Here is a 17,450-nt window from a genome sequence, read left to right on the forward strand (position 1 = left end):
TTCATATTCCATCACAGTACGTGGTCTAGTGCATTTCAGAGTATTTGGACATTATCAAAGCTGTCCTTCCCAATGAAAACATTTAAGAAAATGTCAGCACTTCTCAAACAAGTGACATGATATGGAATTACACTTTTGGCTCTCACCTCTTTTAAGTACAAATGTATTATTCACCAAAGCAAAACTATTTCACATTGTCTATTAACAAAAAATTCTCCATTAGAGGAAGCTACAGTATCCTGAAGCTATTTCCCAAGATCTAGTTTAGTAGATACAACTTTGGGCTCTTCTTCTTCTTTTTTTGTTGGTAAGGTAACTTTCCATTATGCACATACTATACCATCATCTTTAGATTGAGATTAGCTGGGAAGTAGCTGCATATTTTTAGTGAGATCACTGATGGCGATGGACCTCTAAGATCACGCTGGTGCTTATGGTTAAATCACATCTAACGTGAAATTCTGAATTACATCCAAAGCTCCAGTATCAAAGCCACACATATCCAACATGCCTCTATCATCTGGGTCTGCAATGGTAAAACCATTTGATGTCATTCCACAAACAATCAGTTTAGCTGGAATATCCATTTTCTGTAAGAAAAGACCCAAAATATATATTAAAAACTTTTATGTAAGGAAAAGCAAACCTCCAAAATTAAAACACTAATATCTTTCCTACAGCTTTTTATTACAAAGTCAGTTTTTTTTTTTGAGTCAGTCTTTCAAGGCCAGAAGAGTATGTGAGCTTTAGAAGAGCTACCACACCTGGCCCATTAGTAACACTTTTTGAAAAACATAGTAAATGAGAATTGAGTATTATTTGGGTGAGAAACCACAGCAGAATTAGTTTTACCTTTCGATACTCCCTCAGAGCAATAGCAGGATGGACACTTCCAGCAAAGGTCTCATTATCAGTGAATACAATGAAGACATCTGAAGCTGTGTTTGTCTTCTGAGCCCAGATCATTGGAAGAGAGCAATCAGTCCCACCTGCTGGGATCTTACTCAGAAAAAAACATGAATAAGAATAAAGACTTAAAAATACTATATTTTACATTATTGTTTTGTTTAGCACCAATATATAGGACTTCCCAAGGCCTGTATATATTTTTTGGTTTTTGTGCTTCTCATGAGAAAATCAAGATAAAACAATTTGTTCTTATAAATCAATACAATGCATGACATCAATATAAAATCATTATACAATACATGTTAAGTAAACTTACTAATTTAAGAAAACTTAATAAAACAGTTTCTTACCTGATTCATAGACATTAAAACTTGTTGTAAGGTCATATCTGTAGTCAGTGGACATGGTACCATTTCATCTGAAAAAGCAACTATGTAAGAATCTTTTTCTGTTCGTGTGACAACCTGAAAAATTCAATGGTAGTAATTTTCAGCAAATTGGGGGGAAACAAATACCATATCTTGAAGTTTATACATCTTTAAAAGAAACACTATGATGTTTATTATTTCTAATGTGTATTACTATGTTTTAGAACTATATAGTCACAGGAGTATAGCTTTCAAAGTATTTTCACAAACTCTTACAAAGAAACTGTCTTTCATAATAATCCTTTGAAGCAAACAGTATATATTCGTATTTTATTAAATAAGAAATAAAGCCACCCCCCTGTCCTTCTAGAGGATAAAATAAATTTTACTTTTATATGTCTTAAAGAAAAAGAAATAAAGCCACAGAAAAGCTTTAAAAAAGAAGCTAAAAAGTTTTGCTTATTCATCTGCTTGCTATTCCACAACAGAGTCAGGACAGAACTGCAGTCTTCTGACTCTTCTTATTAGTGCCATGATTCCTTTTTTGAGACCAGGTCTCACTGTGTTGCCCAGGCTAGTCTTTCACTCCTGGGCTCAAGTGATCCTTCTCCCACCCCAGTCTCCAGACTAGGTGGGACTGTAAGTGTGTGCCATCATACTGGTTTAGGGTTAGTTCCCTCATCTTCTAACTTTTATATCATTAAATAATTTTTCTAAGCATTATCCGCTTCCTAAAAAATACCATTAATACTTAATCTTTTGTTGTAAAAATTAAAATTTCTATTCTGACTATTCTTTAGACATGCTTTTCCAATACACTTAAAAGTTGGCTTTACAAAATTATCTTTAGATACAAAATAAAAAAAGTGCTAAATAAGCTGAAATGACAAAAATAGGTGAATATATACTTTTTTTGAATATATATTTCTTAATCATATCCAACTTTACAGTTTTGCTCCATAGTAAACATTTTTTTAGAGTGGCAAAATTGTCTTAAGTGTTCTCACCATGCACATGGCTGCGGCAACTGTACTAGCATTGAGGACGCTGCCTAAAACTCTTTGGTTCATGGAAGCACTGACATCAACAGCTAGTAAAAAACGCTTTCCAGTTGGCTCAACTGTCTAAAGAGAAAAAAAAAATAAAACAATTTTCAATAAAAGCAATCATAGAAAATATAAGTAGATTAAATTTCTAACAAATCATATTTACTTATCTTACATTCGAAAGACTCTAAGATAAAAGGCCTTCTGATTTTTTGATATACCAGTTAACTGACAACTATTTAAAAATGTTTAGCTCTTACTACAGGTAAAACAAAGGAAATAACATAATGTATTCAATAATTTTATTTAAAGATATAACCATCCTATTTTTTAAATCTTTCCTCATTGAACTGAAATGAGAATTTTGAGCAAGAATTTTTTTATTGTGATAAAATATAAGCAATATAAAATTCACCTTTTTAACCATTTTTAAGTGTACAGTTCTGTGGCATTAAGTACATTCATAATGTTGGGTAACTATTACGTCTATCTATTTATAGAACTCTTTCATTATCCTAAATAGAAACTTGTACCAATTAAGTAATAACTTCCCATTCACAGCTCTCCCTAGCCTCTGGCAACTTCTATTCTACTTTCTGTATTTATAAATTTGCCTGTTCTATATACCTCAAATAATGGAATCATATAATACTTATCCTTTCATATCTGGCTTATTTCACTTAGCATAATGTTTTCAAGGTTTGTTCATGGTGTAGCTTGTATCAAATTTCATTCTTTTGTAAAGCCGAATAATATCCCATTGTACGTATATGCCACATTTAGTTTATCTATTCATCTGTTGATGGACCCTTGGGTTGTTTCTACCTTTTGGCTATTATGAATAAGGCTATAATGAACAATGGTATACAAAAGTATCTGTGAGTACCTGTTTTCTGGATGGTATGGTAATTCTACATTTAACTTTTTTGAGAACTACCAAACTGTTTTCCACATGGACGGTACCATTTTACATTTCCATCAGCAATACATTAGGGTTCCAATTTCTCCACATCCTTCTCAATATTTGTTATTTTCTGCTTTTTTGTTATTAGCTATCCAACTAGGTGTGAAGTGGTATCTCCTTGTGGTTTTGATTTGCATTTCTCTGATTAATGATGTTGAGCATTTTCCATGTGCTTATTACTCATTGGTGTATCTTTGGGAAAAATATCTATTCAAGTACTTTGCCCATTTTTAAATTGGGTTGTATTTTTGCTGTTGAAGTGTAGAAGTTCTTTATATTCTGGATATTAGGCCCTTGTCAGGTTTCTGATCTATAAATATTTTCTCCCATTGTGTAGGTTACCTTTTCTCTCTCAATAGTATTCTTTGATGCACAAAAGTTTTTAATTTTGATGAAGTCCAGTTTATCTACTTTTTCTTTTGTTGCTTATGCTTTTGGTGTTTTATAGTTTTGGCTCTTAAATTTAGGTCACTGATCCATTCTGAACTAATTTTTGTATACGGAGTAAGGTAATGGTCCAACTTCATTCTCTTATATGTAGATATGCAGTTTTCCCAGCATCATTTGTTAAAGGCTGTCCTTTCTCTGTTGAACCATCCTGTCACCATTGTCAAAAGTCAACTGACCATATATGTAAGGGTTTATTTCTGGACAGTATTCTATTTCATTGGTCCGTATGGTTATCCTTTATGTCAGTACCATACTGTTTTGATTACTACAGCTTTGTAGTTAAGTTTTGAAATTGAGAAGTGTGAGTCCTCAAACTTTGTTCTTCTTTTCAAGATTGTTTTGGCTATTCAGGGTCATGTGATATTTCTTAAGAATTTTAAAATGGATTTTTCTATTTCTGCAAAATATGCCATTGGGATTTTGAAAGGGATTATGTTGAATCTGTACACTGATTGCTTTGGATAGTATTGTCATTTTAATAATATTAAGTCTTCGAAACTATGAACATGGATATCTTCCCATTTATTTATGTATTTTTTTTTTTTTTTTTTTGAGACAGAGTCTCACTCTGTTGCCTGGGCTAGAGTGCCGTGGCGTCAGCCTAGCTCACGGCAATCTCAAACTCCTGGGCTCAAGCGATCCTCCTGCCTCAGTCTCCCAAGTAGCTGGCTACAGGCATGTGCCACCATGCCCAGCTAATTTTTTCTATATATATATTTTTAGCTGTCCAGATCATTTCTTTCTATTTTTTAGTAGAGATGGGGTCTCGCTCTTGCTAGGCTGGTCTCGAACTCCTGACCTTGAGTGATCCACCCGCCTCGGCCTCCCAGAGTGCTAGGATTACAGGCATGAGCCACTGCGCCTAGCCCTATTTATGTCTTCTTTAATTTCTTTCAATAACAGTTTTATAATTTTCAGCTTCTTACATTTATTTGTCTTTTATTCTTTTTGATGCTGTTACAAGTGGAAATGTTTTCTAAATTTCCTTTTTGTATTATTCATTGCTAGTATATGGAAATCCAACTGATGTTTTTATGTGTTGGTTTTATATTCTGCAACTTTGCTGAATTCATTTGTTAACTCTAATAATTTTTTTGTGGATTCTTTAGAGTTTTCTACATATGAGATCACAACATCTGACGTCAGAAATAATTTTACTTCTTCCTTTCTAATTTGGATGTTTTATTATTTCATTTTCTTGCCAAATTGCTAGAACTTCCATTACCACGTGGAATCTAAATGGAAAAGGTGGGCGGCCTTGTCTTGTTCCCGATCTCAGGGGAAAAGCTGTCAATCTTGCACTATTGAATATATGATGTTAGCTATGGGTTTTTGTTTTTTTATTTATTCTATGACCTTTATCATATGTTGAGAAAGTTCACTTCTATTCCTAGTTTATTGAGTTTTTTTTTTTATCATGAAAGGATGTTGAATTTTGTCAAATGCTTTTTCTACATCAATTGAGATGATCTTATGGTTTTTGTCCCTTCATTCTACTAATGTGATGTATTACATTGATTCATTTTCATATGCTGAACCATCCTTGCATGCCAGGGATAAATATCACTGGGTCATGGTAGATAATCCTTTTAATTTGCTGCAGAATTTGGTTGCTAGTATTTTCTTGTACAGCAAGAAACTTTTAAAACCAAAAATTGTAACTTATGTCTCTGAAGTGAGATTGCCATTCCTAAAAACTCACTTCCTATCAAGATTGATGAGATCTATCTGCCAATTAATGGGAAAAACAGAGGACAAATACCAAGTTAAAGGACCCCATGGGAATGCAAATTTTTAAATTTGTAATTTTAAAATTATCCAAGGGATCTGAAGGGTAAGAAGAAATACTTTACTCATAAACTTACAATGTTAATAATATACGACCTCAAATTAACTAAAGAAAAACAAAGAGTATCCAAAGAGTAAACCATAAAAAATGGTTAAACTATTGATGCTACCTTTAAAATGTATTTTTACAAAAGATATTAAGCACTGAGTCATTTGTTTTAAAACAAAAATCAAACCATTACCTTAAATGTTTTATAAAAAGCAGCATCCAGAGCTTTCAAAATTTCTTCAACAGGGCGCCACTTCAGTTTTCCTCTGAGCCCATGACCTGTCTTGTACGTTTCTAATGCAATTAAAACATGAAATGGATGTATACGAGCCTAGAAACAAAGAAAAAGTAAATGCAAAATTCCAGTAAAAAATAGTAATTATGTGTCTTCATTAGATTTTTATGTTATTGTAGCTAACAAATACATTTCATAAAAAACGAGAAAAATAAGGATGTATTAAACTTAGATTTAAGAGTCAAAATACAATGTGGTATGATAAAAGTCTCAGAACATCTAAAATATGCGCTGACTGCATTTCCAAAATTTAGGAGCCAACTTTTTCAGTTAGCAGTAGTAGCTAACAAAGGGCATTGATAATGCTTACCTTTTTTAACAATTTTTCATTACACAGTTTTTCACAGACTAATGATACTTCTGAATTTCCTGGTTCAAGCACTGAATTTGCAGTCATCTTTCCTAGATTCCTTAGTAATGCAGTAAGAGGCATTTCTTGTAACAAAGCCTTCCACACCTATTGCAATAACGTTGACAGAAATATCAGGAATTAAGGGGAAATGAATCAGTATAACATAACTACATCAATAACATTATATCTCTAAGGCTTTCATTTATGGTTCAGAGTAGTTTCAGAATGAAAATTTATCTTAATTGGTCAAAGGCTTTTCAAATCAGCTAAGTTATTCTTTACTAGCATAAGGATGTGAAGTATATTTTAGGAAGGAAATACGTAGATGATTTTTTTTTTAAATTAGCAAGGCAGCACATTCTCCGGAGCAGAACTAACATTTATGAACGCCAACTACATTAGGGCATCATGTTAGGTGTTTTAAATAAACATTAGTTTTAAGATATATTTTAATTAGTTTCTCTTTTAAAGAATATATAGTTACCCAAAGTTTATCCTTTTAACATTTATAATAACTCATATTTAATCACATGTTGTAACATACAATAATTTACTCACCTCTTTAGACTTTAAGTGATTTGTCAGAAGATGTTCTCTAACTAATCTGTGTTCTTCTATTAGATGAATGACTTCCAGTTCATCTTTTGTGCGCTTCACTTTCTCTACAGCCTCCAGATACTTTAATAATTTTTCAGTCTCCACCGAAAGTGCTTTTTCTTTATACAATTCATGGACTTCTTTCCAGCCCTTTGTAATATATTTAGTTACAATTGCAAGTCCTTTAACAAGATAAAGAATTGAAAAAGCATGTAGGGTTACCAAGTGAAAAACAGAACATGTTTCCTAAGAATGCATCATATGGATAAGCATAACTAGATACACAGGAGTTAACACCCTTAAACTGAGATGCTATTTTCTATGATATAACAAACAAATCTAAGTAAATGGAGGGAATTAATTAATTTTGCTTATTCCATTATTACTGTCTAAATGTGAGACTTTGGGGGAAAAAGCCTTCCTATACCCTAAGTAATTTTATTACAGAGGCTTTTTTCTTTTTTCTTTTTTTGAGATACTAGCATTAAAAACTTTGGTAGACAGTGCCTACATCAGGTTCACAATGTCAGAACTACTCACAAGAGTACAGAGCTATCTCAATTAGTATTGTATTCATTCATCCTTCATTGCTGTTGCATAAATATACATTTACGAACAGCAGAGATAAGTGGAAATGGATGGGTAGGTAGGTCCTTTTTAATTGTGTTTTTGTAGCTGAGAAGTAGTATAAGCCAAATTTTTTTAAAAAAGGAAAGTAGTAATTTGTTCATTTCTTCTGCAATTTCTTCTAACAGAAGAAAGAACTTTGGATTGGAGTTGAGAAAATCTGGGTTCTTATCTACACTCTGTCAAGAAGTGGGTCTTCATTTCCACTTCTGTAAAAGTTGGGGGTCGAATTATCAAATTCAAATGTTTATGAGGGAAAGGTAAGTGAAAATAAAGAAATGAAACAAGCCACGGTGTATAGCAGAGAGTTGTCAGGACTGTGATGAACTGAAGAGAGTAGGCCCTGACAAGTGTTTTAGCCAAGTATTGGCTTAGTGCTGCCAAAAAAATGTATTTTCAAGAGAAGCCAGAATATGGATTTTTATGTCTTGTGATTTTTAAAAATACTGACAAAGAATTAATTTTTTCCCTGAAATATTGAATAGGTCAAATGAAATACATTATCTAAGCCAGACTGAGCCTATGTGTTATTTTTGAACTCTAATTTAAATAATTTGATCAAAAGCTAATATTAACATCCAGGAACTTCTAAAGTATTATGACTCTTGCTATCTTCCAGATTTTGGTACCAATGAAAATAAAAATTCCTTAAAGCAGTTTTATCCACCCAGTTTATAAATGTGCTGGCCACACAGTAGTTGCACAATAATACGAGATTAACTGAATCATATTTTGACTTGTTTTAATCTGTTATAAATATACATTTCAGTTAAGGCATTAAAATGTTACTTATTCTACAGCTTATTTGGAGTTTGTTTCAAAATTCTGTTCACTCTGAGAAGCCAAGGGATTCTGTATGTCCAACATGACATTGCTATTATTAACCAAGTTTCGAGTATGAGTTCTGCTCTCAACAATTTGGAATTAAAGAATCCTATGTGTTAGAGTAAGTTTAGGGAACATCTGCTAATTCCTCATTTTATAAACCAAGAAAACAAAGCACAGATGATTACTTTCATAAGTTCAGAAACTAATTTGTCCAATTAGAACTAGGAGTAGTATCTTAACAAACAAATAAATAAGCTGGATGTGTACATATTGCTTATACTGGATCAAAGATTTGTAAGTAAAAAATAATGTTTCCTAATCATGAATATGTAGGGAAAAAAACCACAGGTAAGTATTTTTATGACTTTAGGTTGGAAATGGCTTTTCTAAACCTAACACAAAACAGAAACCTATGAAGACACAGATTAATTTGATTACATTAAAATTCCAAACTTTAGTGTGCCAGAAACAATCCCCTGTATCAAAAAAACTGAAAGACAAAAAAAGAGGAAAAATGCATGTAATGTATATAATAAATTATTAACTCCTGTAATATGAATTTCAAGTTTTTTTAGTAGTGTCCATCTATAGCAGGTGTTCAATAAATATTTGTTGAATGAGTAATGACCATAATCAATATTTTTAAAAATAGTAACTAAATGGATAAGGGGCAATAATACAATAATCCACCAAAAAAAAATTGGTAAGCATGTGAAAAGATGAGTTTTTGCCCAAAAATGTAAATTTATAGAATAAGATGTAATTTTTCACTTATTCTATTGGCAGAGATTAAAAAACAGTGACAACAGTTAGTGTTCAAATGTGGGCAAACTGACCACTTTCATATATTGTTTTTGGTTTTAACCATTAAAAAATTTACTCTATGCATGTTTTTCCATTGTAGTAGTTTTATAATGTATAAAAAACTAGAATCTACGTAACTGTTGTCTCTTACTATAAATTATAGTATATTCATACATGGTATGGAGGTTCCTCAAAAAACTAAAACTAGAACTACCATATATGACCCAGCAATCTGACTGCTGGGTATATATCCAAAGGAGGGGAATCCAGTATATCAAAAAGATATCTGCACTCCCATGTTTATTGCAGCACTATTCACAATAGTCAAGATTTGGAATCAACCCACGTGTCCATGCACAGATGAGTGGATAAAGAAATTGCAGTACATACACACAATGGCATATTAGTCACCAAAAAGAATGAAATCCTGCCATTTCCAACAACATGGATGGAACTGGAGAACACTATGTTAAGTGAAATAAGCCAAGCACAGAAAGACAAATCTTGCATGTTTTCATTCGTCTATGGGGGGAGCTAAATATTAAAAACAATTGATTTCATGGAGATAGAGAGTAGAATGATGGTTACCAAAGGCTGGGAAGAGTAGTGGGGAGGGGGGATAAGGTGGGGATGATTAATAGTACAAAAATATAGTTAGATAGAATAATATTTGATAGTATAACAAAATGATTATAATCAACAATAAGTTAGGGTATACTTTAAAATAACTAAAAGAGTGGAACTGGAGTGTTCCTAACCCAAAGAAATGATAAATGCCTGAGAGGATGGATTCCCCAATTACCCTGATTTGATTACTTCACATAGTATGCCTGTATCAAAACATCACATGTGCACTATAAAGATACAGAAATATTATATTCAGAATAAATAAAAATTTTAAAAAAGCAAACCCAAAAAACAAAAAATAAAATTATGTTAGGTGGCATTAGTACTATCAGAGGTATCAACTGTTTGGGCATACAGCAAATAAACATAAAAAATGTTAAATAACTCTAATAGAAAGTTTGTCTAATTAAGAATATAAATAAAGGGACAGTATTTCTCACCAGTAAAAAAAAAAAAAAAAAAAACCAAAACAATTATAGTATATTCATACAATGGTATATATTTTCCATTGACCTGAAAAAAGCAATAATATGCTTTTAACTGAAACACAGAAGGTATATAAAATTTTAGTGAAACATAGTGTATGTTTAGGAAAAACCTAGAGTATATAACGTATCATATATAGGGATTTCTTTCTTTCTTTCTTTCTTTCTTTTGAGACAGAGTCTCACTGTGTAGCCCCAGGTGGAGTGCAGTGGTGTCATCATAGCTCACTGCAACCTCAAACTCCTGGGCTCAGGTGATCCTCCTGCCTCAGCCTCTTGAGCAGCTGAGACTACAGGTGTGTCCCATAACATCTGGCTAATTTTTCTATTTTTAGTAGAGACAGGACTCTCTCTCTTGCTCAGGCTGATCTCGAACTCCTGAGCTCAAGCAGTCCTTCTGCCTCAGCCTCTTCTATAGTGATTTCTTTTGAAGGGCAGGACTCATACTTGGAAGGGAGGGGGAGGGAACCAACAGTGTACTTCTACTACATGTCAGGAACTTTGTGCTAAGTTTTTAAATATACATTATCATATTTAGTCACAATAGTTGAAAGGTTATTCTCTTTGTGCGTTTTTTAATAGATGAAGGTACAAAAACTCAGGTTAAGTTATTTGGCTTAAGGACACAGAATTGAAATTTGAACCTACCAGTTTGAGTGCCTGTCTTTTCAAGTTTTACTTCTGGTGAAAAAAAATGTCAAATTTTGGACATGCTGATTTTTGTGGAAGTCTATACTTCGAATTATACCTGCCTAAGAGTTTTCCTTACTTCCCTCCTACAAAGGACTAGTAATTATTACTATTATAGATCCAAGTAACTTCGCAAAAGTCTCTTCCCGAAAATACAGAAAAATTGCCCCAAGTTACAACGTCCCTTGGCTGACTGGAGACAATTAACATCCTGAATTAAGTTCATCACTATTTCAGGTAGCCTTTAGGTTCCATGGAACATATATCCTACGAAGACAGGGAGGGAAAAAAATAAGGGGCTAGAGCACTATATACAGCTCGGCCATCTGCCACCTATGGACAAGGAGCTGTTTGGCTTATTACAACTATAATCTTGTCCATGCTGCTTTCACAGTCCACAATCACTTGGATGAATGTTCTAGTTAGCATGGTGACATTTTAAGATTTAGAATATTAACCTGTAAATCTGTCATTTGATTCTTAATCATTAATGTCTGGATTGCCTGTGGCAGGTGTTTAATTCCAGGTTGGCATTAAACATATTTGATTTCGACAATCAATGTATATTTTGAGAATGAAAGGCTATTTCTAGAAAATATTACATAATTATCTTATATCAAATAAAAATTTGCTATTTTTGGAAAACCCTCACCATCCCTCACCCAATGAAGATCTTATGCTTACCTTCACTGGAAGGTTTAAGATGTGACAATCTTAACAGATCTTTGTGAGACCAGCCATTTCTTTGTTTATATTTTGTAACTGCCAGAGCAAGGGCCATGCCGCCTTTCTCATTGTACCAGTCTGCTATAGCTTTCCGGAGGGCGCGACCCCACATGCCACATTTCATGCTTTCTTTCAGATCTTTCTTAAACTGGATAAAAGTAAAGAGATGGGTAGGAATGCGACAAACTTCAGAAACAGCTTTAAATGCTGCTTGTTTTGTGCTTATGTCAGAGCACTGGGAACAAACGGCAAGTGCAAAGAGCATAGGCTCTTGTTTTGTGGTTCTGCCTTCTTGACTAAACGACTTTATTTCCTGTATCACTTCACATCCTCTGCCATCTTCGATCAATCTAATTAAAGCTTCAGCATTTTCAAGGCCCAACTTCTGTTCTTTGATATAATAAGTCCCACCTTCGGAACCAAAACACAAGAACCGGTGTAGTCGATTCATGTCAGTGACTTGCCAGACATATCCATCTTCAGAATTGGCTATCTGCTTCTCATTCAGTGGTTGCATTTGGTTTACAGATTCCTCCATTTTTTTCTGTCTTTTAGGAAACCTATCAAAAAGGCAAAATGTTACTACAACTAGATGGGCACAATAAAATTACAGAAAACAATATTTATTAATCTATGCTTATTAATATGAGTTATGAACTTCCAATTTAAAAATATCTCTTAAGCTGATTAAGTTTTTCTCTTTGTGCAAAATCAATATAAAAGTCCTGAAGAAAAATTAGAAAAGGCAGAAAATGAAAGAAAAAAACCACATCTGCCCTCCTAGAAATGACTACTGGTAATATCTTAAGTTTTTAAAGCGTTTTTTTGTTTTGTATATATTTTCACAATCTAAGAAAACTCAGAATCCTTGAAAGCAAACAATTAAGCCAGATTATAGGCACAGTGGTATGATAATCAGAAGCAACAACTAAGGAGTCACATTTTTGTGGTATAGTGTGTTGCTTCAGAGATTAAGCAGGTAGTTCAGTGTGGTGTCTTGAGGAATAGATAGAGAAGAATAAAAGGGGGAGGGAAGGAGCAACAGTAGCTGACACTAAGAAAGATCTTACTCCCTGAAGAACTGTGTAGACTTGGTTGACTATCCAACATCCATTCCTTCCCCTTCTTCCTTTTCCTCTTCTTGGTCCCCTGTCCTTCACAGGAGGTTAGGCCTTTCCCTAGCTCCAAGGGGTGAATCTTGACTGCTCTAAGTCAGTGGTTCTCAAACTCTGTATCGGAAGTACTAGTTAAAACACAGACTGATGGGTCACCACCGGCACATCCCTCCCTTCCCTCCACACCCCCCGCCAAGTTTCTTTCATAATTCAGTAGGTTTGGGGTGAGGCCTAAGCGTGTATACTTATCACATTTCCAGGTGACGCTGCTGATCTGAACCCAGGCCCAATCACACTGTTCTCCTTTCCCTTGCCACATGACTAGTGTAGGCAATTGAGCATGTGACATGACTGTGACCAGTATGGTAAGTCAGCTAGGAATACTTTTGAAATCTTCTGCATTCTTAAAAGGGGGTTCTGGCTCTTTCAAAGGAACGTTCTCTTTTCTGCCTTGAGACATTTTCATTTGCAACTGAGGCTGGAGTGGTGACAGCCATATTGAGACCTTGAGGGGAGCCAGTTTAAGAGGACACACTGATACATAATGACAACGGAACAGAAAAAACAGAAGGAACCTGCGTCCCTGATATCATCAAGATACCTGAAACTCTCCTACTTACAAGTTTCCTGTTATGTCATAAACGTATCTTTATTGTTCAAGCCATTTTTAGATTTTCTGCTACCTGTAGTTGAGCATATCCTGATTAATATGCTATCAATTGTGCTTGCTTATAGTTTAGCTCATCTGTAATTATCCTCAATTTCCTCCTTCCATTATCTCTAAAACTACTAGAACTAGCCATCTGGCAACAATAACCCTCTCTATCCTCCCAACGGAGCAACCAGAATTGTCACTACTTCATCAGTCCACCAAGATTCTCGCTGTAGCAGAGCTGTTTATCCAGGTCTCTCTATCTGTCCAATACTATTATAGTGCACTGGGCTTCTGTCTGCCTGTGGCAAAAAACAAAAACAAAAATAAAAACAAAAAACACAACTAACAAAAAACCTCAACCAGCATTTATTGAATACATACTATGTGTAGGATATGAAGGAGATTTATGATTCATTAAAAAGACCAAAAAAAATTTTGTTTTTCTGCTGTTAGGGAAGTCACATTCTTTTGGGGAGGCAGAATTAAAATGCAAACTGTAATTAAGTGCTATTGTAGAAAAATACTATGAGTAAGGGAGAATAAAATAATGTTGTCTCATAACTCAGAAAGACTTGTGCAGAAAAGGCAAACTAAAAAACTAGTAAGTTTGGGGGAGGCATTCTAGGAAGAGGTTTCTGAAATCCTGTTCTGTGTCTTTATATTCTAGAAAAGGAATTGCCTAAATGTACTGGCATAGCCATAAAGACATGTAGACAGATTAAGGTAGTAGCTTAAAGAGGAACACAGGGTCAAAGAAGTTTTGATGATAAAACCTACTTGAGCATGTTTATATACTGTGAGGAATTCTAAAGATGGAATCCTGGTGAATATTAACAATTGAGAGCTAAGGAAGGACGGGTGCTTTAAAGTAGACAGAAAAGGAGGCAACAGACTTAAAGAAAACCAGGAGAGAGTGGTATCATGGACCACAAGGAAGAGAATTTTAAGGAGTGAATGGCTGGTGATGTCAAATGGTCACAGATCAGGTAAATAAAGTAAGGGTTGGAAACCAACCATTGGAATTAGTGAACATGAGTGACTAGGAAAAGCAACTGCAGTAGAGTGGTACAAATAGTATCATGATTACAGTGAAATAAGGAGGGTATGCAATGAGCAGGAGACTTCACAGGTAGACGACTCTTTTGTAGAAGCATAGCTATACATAAACTGTGAGGAAAGGTCAGAGTATGGGATCCAGAGAAAAACTTCTTTACTTTCTTTCAGTGAGAGAACACTGAAGTTGAGTTTGAAAGATTCAATTTGGAGAGCTGAAGACAGTGGAGATAGGGCATAACTGAGGGAGTGAGAGTCCCAAAAGAAGTCAAACAATGAGCTTAGAGCATCCAGGTTGAAACTGGCCTACTAACATCGAGATACCTTCTTCACCCTTCAACGAGGGTAAAGGGTATGGGTGAAGACAGAGATCTGAGTGAGGGATAAGTAAATTGAGGAAGTTCCCATCTGACAGAGACGTAAAGTCCCAAACGGTAGATATGGGAGTGATGAAAGATGGGGTCTCAGAGGGAACACATAATGGTGTGGGGATAAGTGCATGGGAGAATGGAGAGTCTGACATTTTGTATGTGACTAAGGGGGACAGAGATTTGAACTGTGTTAGAAATATTAGTGTCAATATTCCAAATAAAAAGCTAGTATAAATTTGCTTATGTTAGTGAAGGAATAGGCCTCAGGTTGTATCAGAAATGTAATAATCACATTAGTCATTAGGGATGTATTTATAGTTACCGAGTACAGCATAGGCTGGAACTCCTGGTACAGTGGATGCCTCTTCTATTTATTCTTATCCTCTTTTCAATTTGGCTTTCACCTCTGCCTTTCAATCCAAAGAACTCTGAGAAGATTAATAGGCTTCTCAAAGACTGACATCTTAACTGTCAATTCCAGTAAAAAATTTTATCTTATTTGATCTTTACATTGCATTAGACACTGCTAGCCTCTCCCTTAGCTTTTACAAAAACAGTCTCGGGTGGTACTTCAACCTCTCTATTCCATCTTATTAGTTATATTTATTAGATGAATAACATTGAAATGACATTTAATACTAGGTTATTCCTCTACACCTGCTTTCCTGCACAAAGGCCCAAGCGGGGGGACTGAAAGGTCCCCATCCAAACCTCAAAGTTCTCTTTCCTCAAACTCTTTTCCTTGTATTATTCGTTGTTACTATGCCTAGCTATATCATTAGTTCCCTTGACAACAGGGATCGGGTCTTATTTTTGTATCCCTCTTTGTACTGCTTTTAAGTTATTAATAATAAATACATATTTAATGAAAATTAAATAGTATCGAAGTTGACTTCCTAAGCCATTTGCCTAAGAATTATACATGATGGGTTTTTCTTTCCTAGAACATGTTTATTTTGAAAATAAAATCTCAACATCTGTAATGAAAAATTTAATATAAGCCTTTAAGATAAATTCTGTAATCAGAAAAAAATAATAAACATACATATGCAGGTAATGGAAATATAATCAGAAAAAAAGAAAAAGTTATGCAGAAAAGTAATGAGTACTGAGTAAAACTGTCATCTGAGAACAATTTCTTTGTAAATTTTTCTTATATATTTAATATTAGGTATTCAAGTATCTTTTCTAGAGCAAGCAGCAAAATGAACTTTTAAATCTAGGAAGGATGTCCTGAGAGGTAATCCCTAAATGTAATCCTTATAATCCCTATTATAAGAAATGAAGTTAGTTACTTATTCATAGCTGTATCAATCTAATCTTCCCTATGCATATTATCATATTAATGACAACCATGAAGACATACGCTTTCAATATTTCTGCAGCAGAACTACTTAGATTTTCATATGGTTCTGTGACTATACTTTCCAAAGTGCAATATCAAACAGTGGAAAAGAAGGTCACATTATAAATAGCCAGGGCACCTCTCTACCTGCTTGTGTAAATTTGTCAGGGTCAAATTTTTAAAGTGAGAGATGGAAAACAGAATGGCAGCATGCCCCAAGCTAGGTTCTAGTAACCCCCACCCCTTCCCCTTTGTTCCCACAACCCTGCAGGTGGGTTGGGGTAGGGGAGTGGGGGTTGGGGTGGGGAAGTAGGTAGCTTCCCGAATTTATTACTTAGTGTCTCCTTTGTGCCTTTGCAACCTCTGGATAACCAATTCCCTCCATTTAAAAATACCTAGAGTGATTTCTCTTTCTTGTCATTGAGTGCTGATATACAAATTAACTTTAAAATTGGCTAGGTAGCCCGGCTAGCTCAGTCGATAGAACATGAGAGTCTTAGAATTGGCTAGGTGACATAAGTAGAATACAGAATATCTGGTCTTTATACAGGGTTCTTGGGTAGAGTTTAAAAAACGCTTGGAATTTCCTAAGTGACTGTTGTGCTAATGAGGTGACTCACTGTAGGACCCTAGATAGGTACAGGATGGAGGCTAGTCACCAGAAAGACCAAAACTATGTGATTAGAGGAATAAACTGGCTAGACCAACCTCCTAGGAAGGGAAGGGGGCTTAAGATTTAATCAGTCTTGCCCATGTAATGAAACTCCATGTAAAAACTCTGTTCATTGATGCTCAATGGAGCTTCCTCCTTGGTTAACAAACTGATGTGCCTGGATTTGCCCCTGGACCTTGCCCTATGTGTCTCTTCCATTTGGCTGTTCATGAGTTGTATCCTTTATAACGCAACTGTAATCAAAAGGATAGCACTTTCAGTGAGTGAGTTATGCGAGTCATTCAACTGAATTATTAATCTTGAGGGGGTTATGGGAAGCTGGAATTTGTAGTTGGCAGGGCAGAAGTGTGGGTAGTCTGGGAACACAACTTGCAGTTGGTGTCTGAATTAAGGCCAGTCTTATTGGACACTTTGCCCTTTAACTTGTGGGATCTGATACTAACTCTGGGTAGTTACTGTCAGAATTAAACTGAATTGTAGGACACCCAGCTGGTGTTGAAACACAGACAGACGGAAGGCACAAGTGACACAATAAAAAATAAACTATATTTTATCAAAATTTAAAACTTGTGATTCAAAAGACACCACCAAGAAAGTGAAAAGACAACCCATGTAATAGAGAAAATATTTGCA

General features: G+C 34.7%; 1 protein-coding gene across 1 annotated transcript in view; it reads right to left on the reverse strand.

Moving 5' to 3' along the window:
• Positions 1-307: 307 nt before the first annotated feature.
• The window catches only part of TROVE2 (TROVE domain family, member 2), a 21,348-nt gene continuing 4,205 nt past the window's right edge, over positions 308-17,450 (reverse strand). Inside the window, exons 2-9 of the mRNA XM_012665142.1 lie at positions 11,564-12,165; positions 6,780-7,000; positions 6,180-6,326; positions 5,768-5,905; positions 2,285-2,401; positions 1,260-1,373; positions 853-999; positions 308-590 (exon numbers count right to left, since the gene is read on the reverse strand). Of these exons, the coding sequence (XP_012520596.1) occupies positions 438-590; positions 853-999; positions 1,260-1,373; positions 2,285-2,401; positions 5,768-5,905; positions 6,180-6,326; positions 6,780-7,000; positions 11,564-12,143 (1,617 nt within the window). The 5' untranslated portion in view covers positions 12,144-12,165 and the 3' untranslated portion in view covers positions 308-437. The remainder of the gene's footprint in view (positions 591-852; positions 1,000-1,259; positions 1,374-2,284; positions 2,402-5,767; positions 5,906-6,179; positions 6,327-6,779; positions 7,001-11,563; positions 12,166-17,450) is intronic.

The sequence above is a fragment of the Propithecus coquereli genome, unplaced genomic scaffold (genome assembly GCF_000956105.1).
Source record: "Propithecus coquereli isolate 6110/MARCELLA unplaced genomic scaffold, Pcoq_1.0 Scaffold97, whole genome shotgun sequence".
In the NCBI taxonomy this organism is placed as follows: domain Eukaryota; kingdom Metazoa; phylum Chordata; class Mammalia; order Primates; family Indriidae; genus Propithecus; species Propithecus coquereli.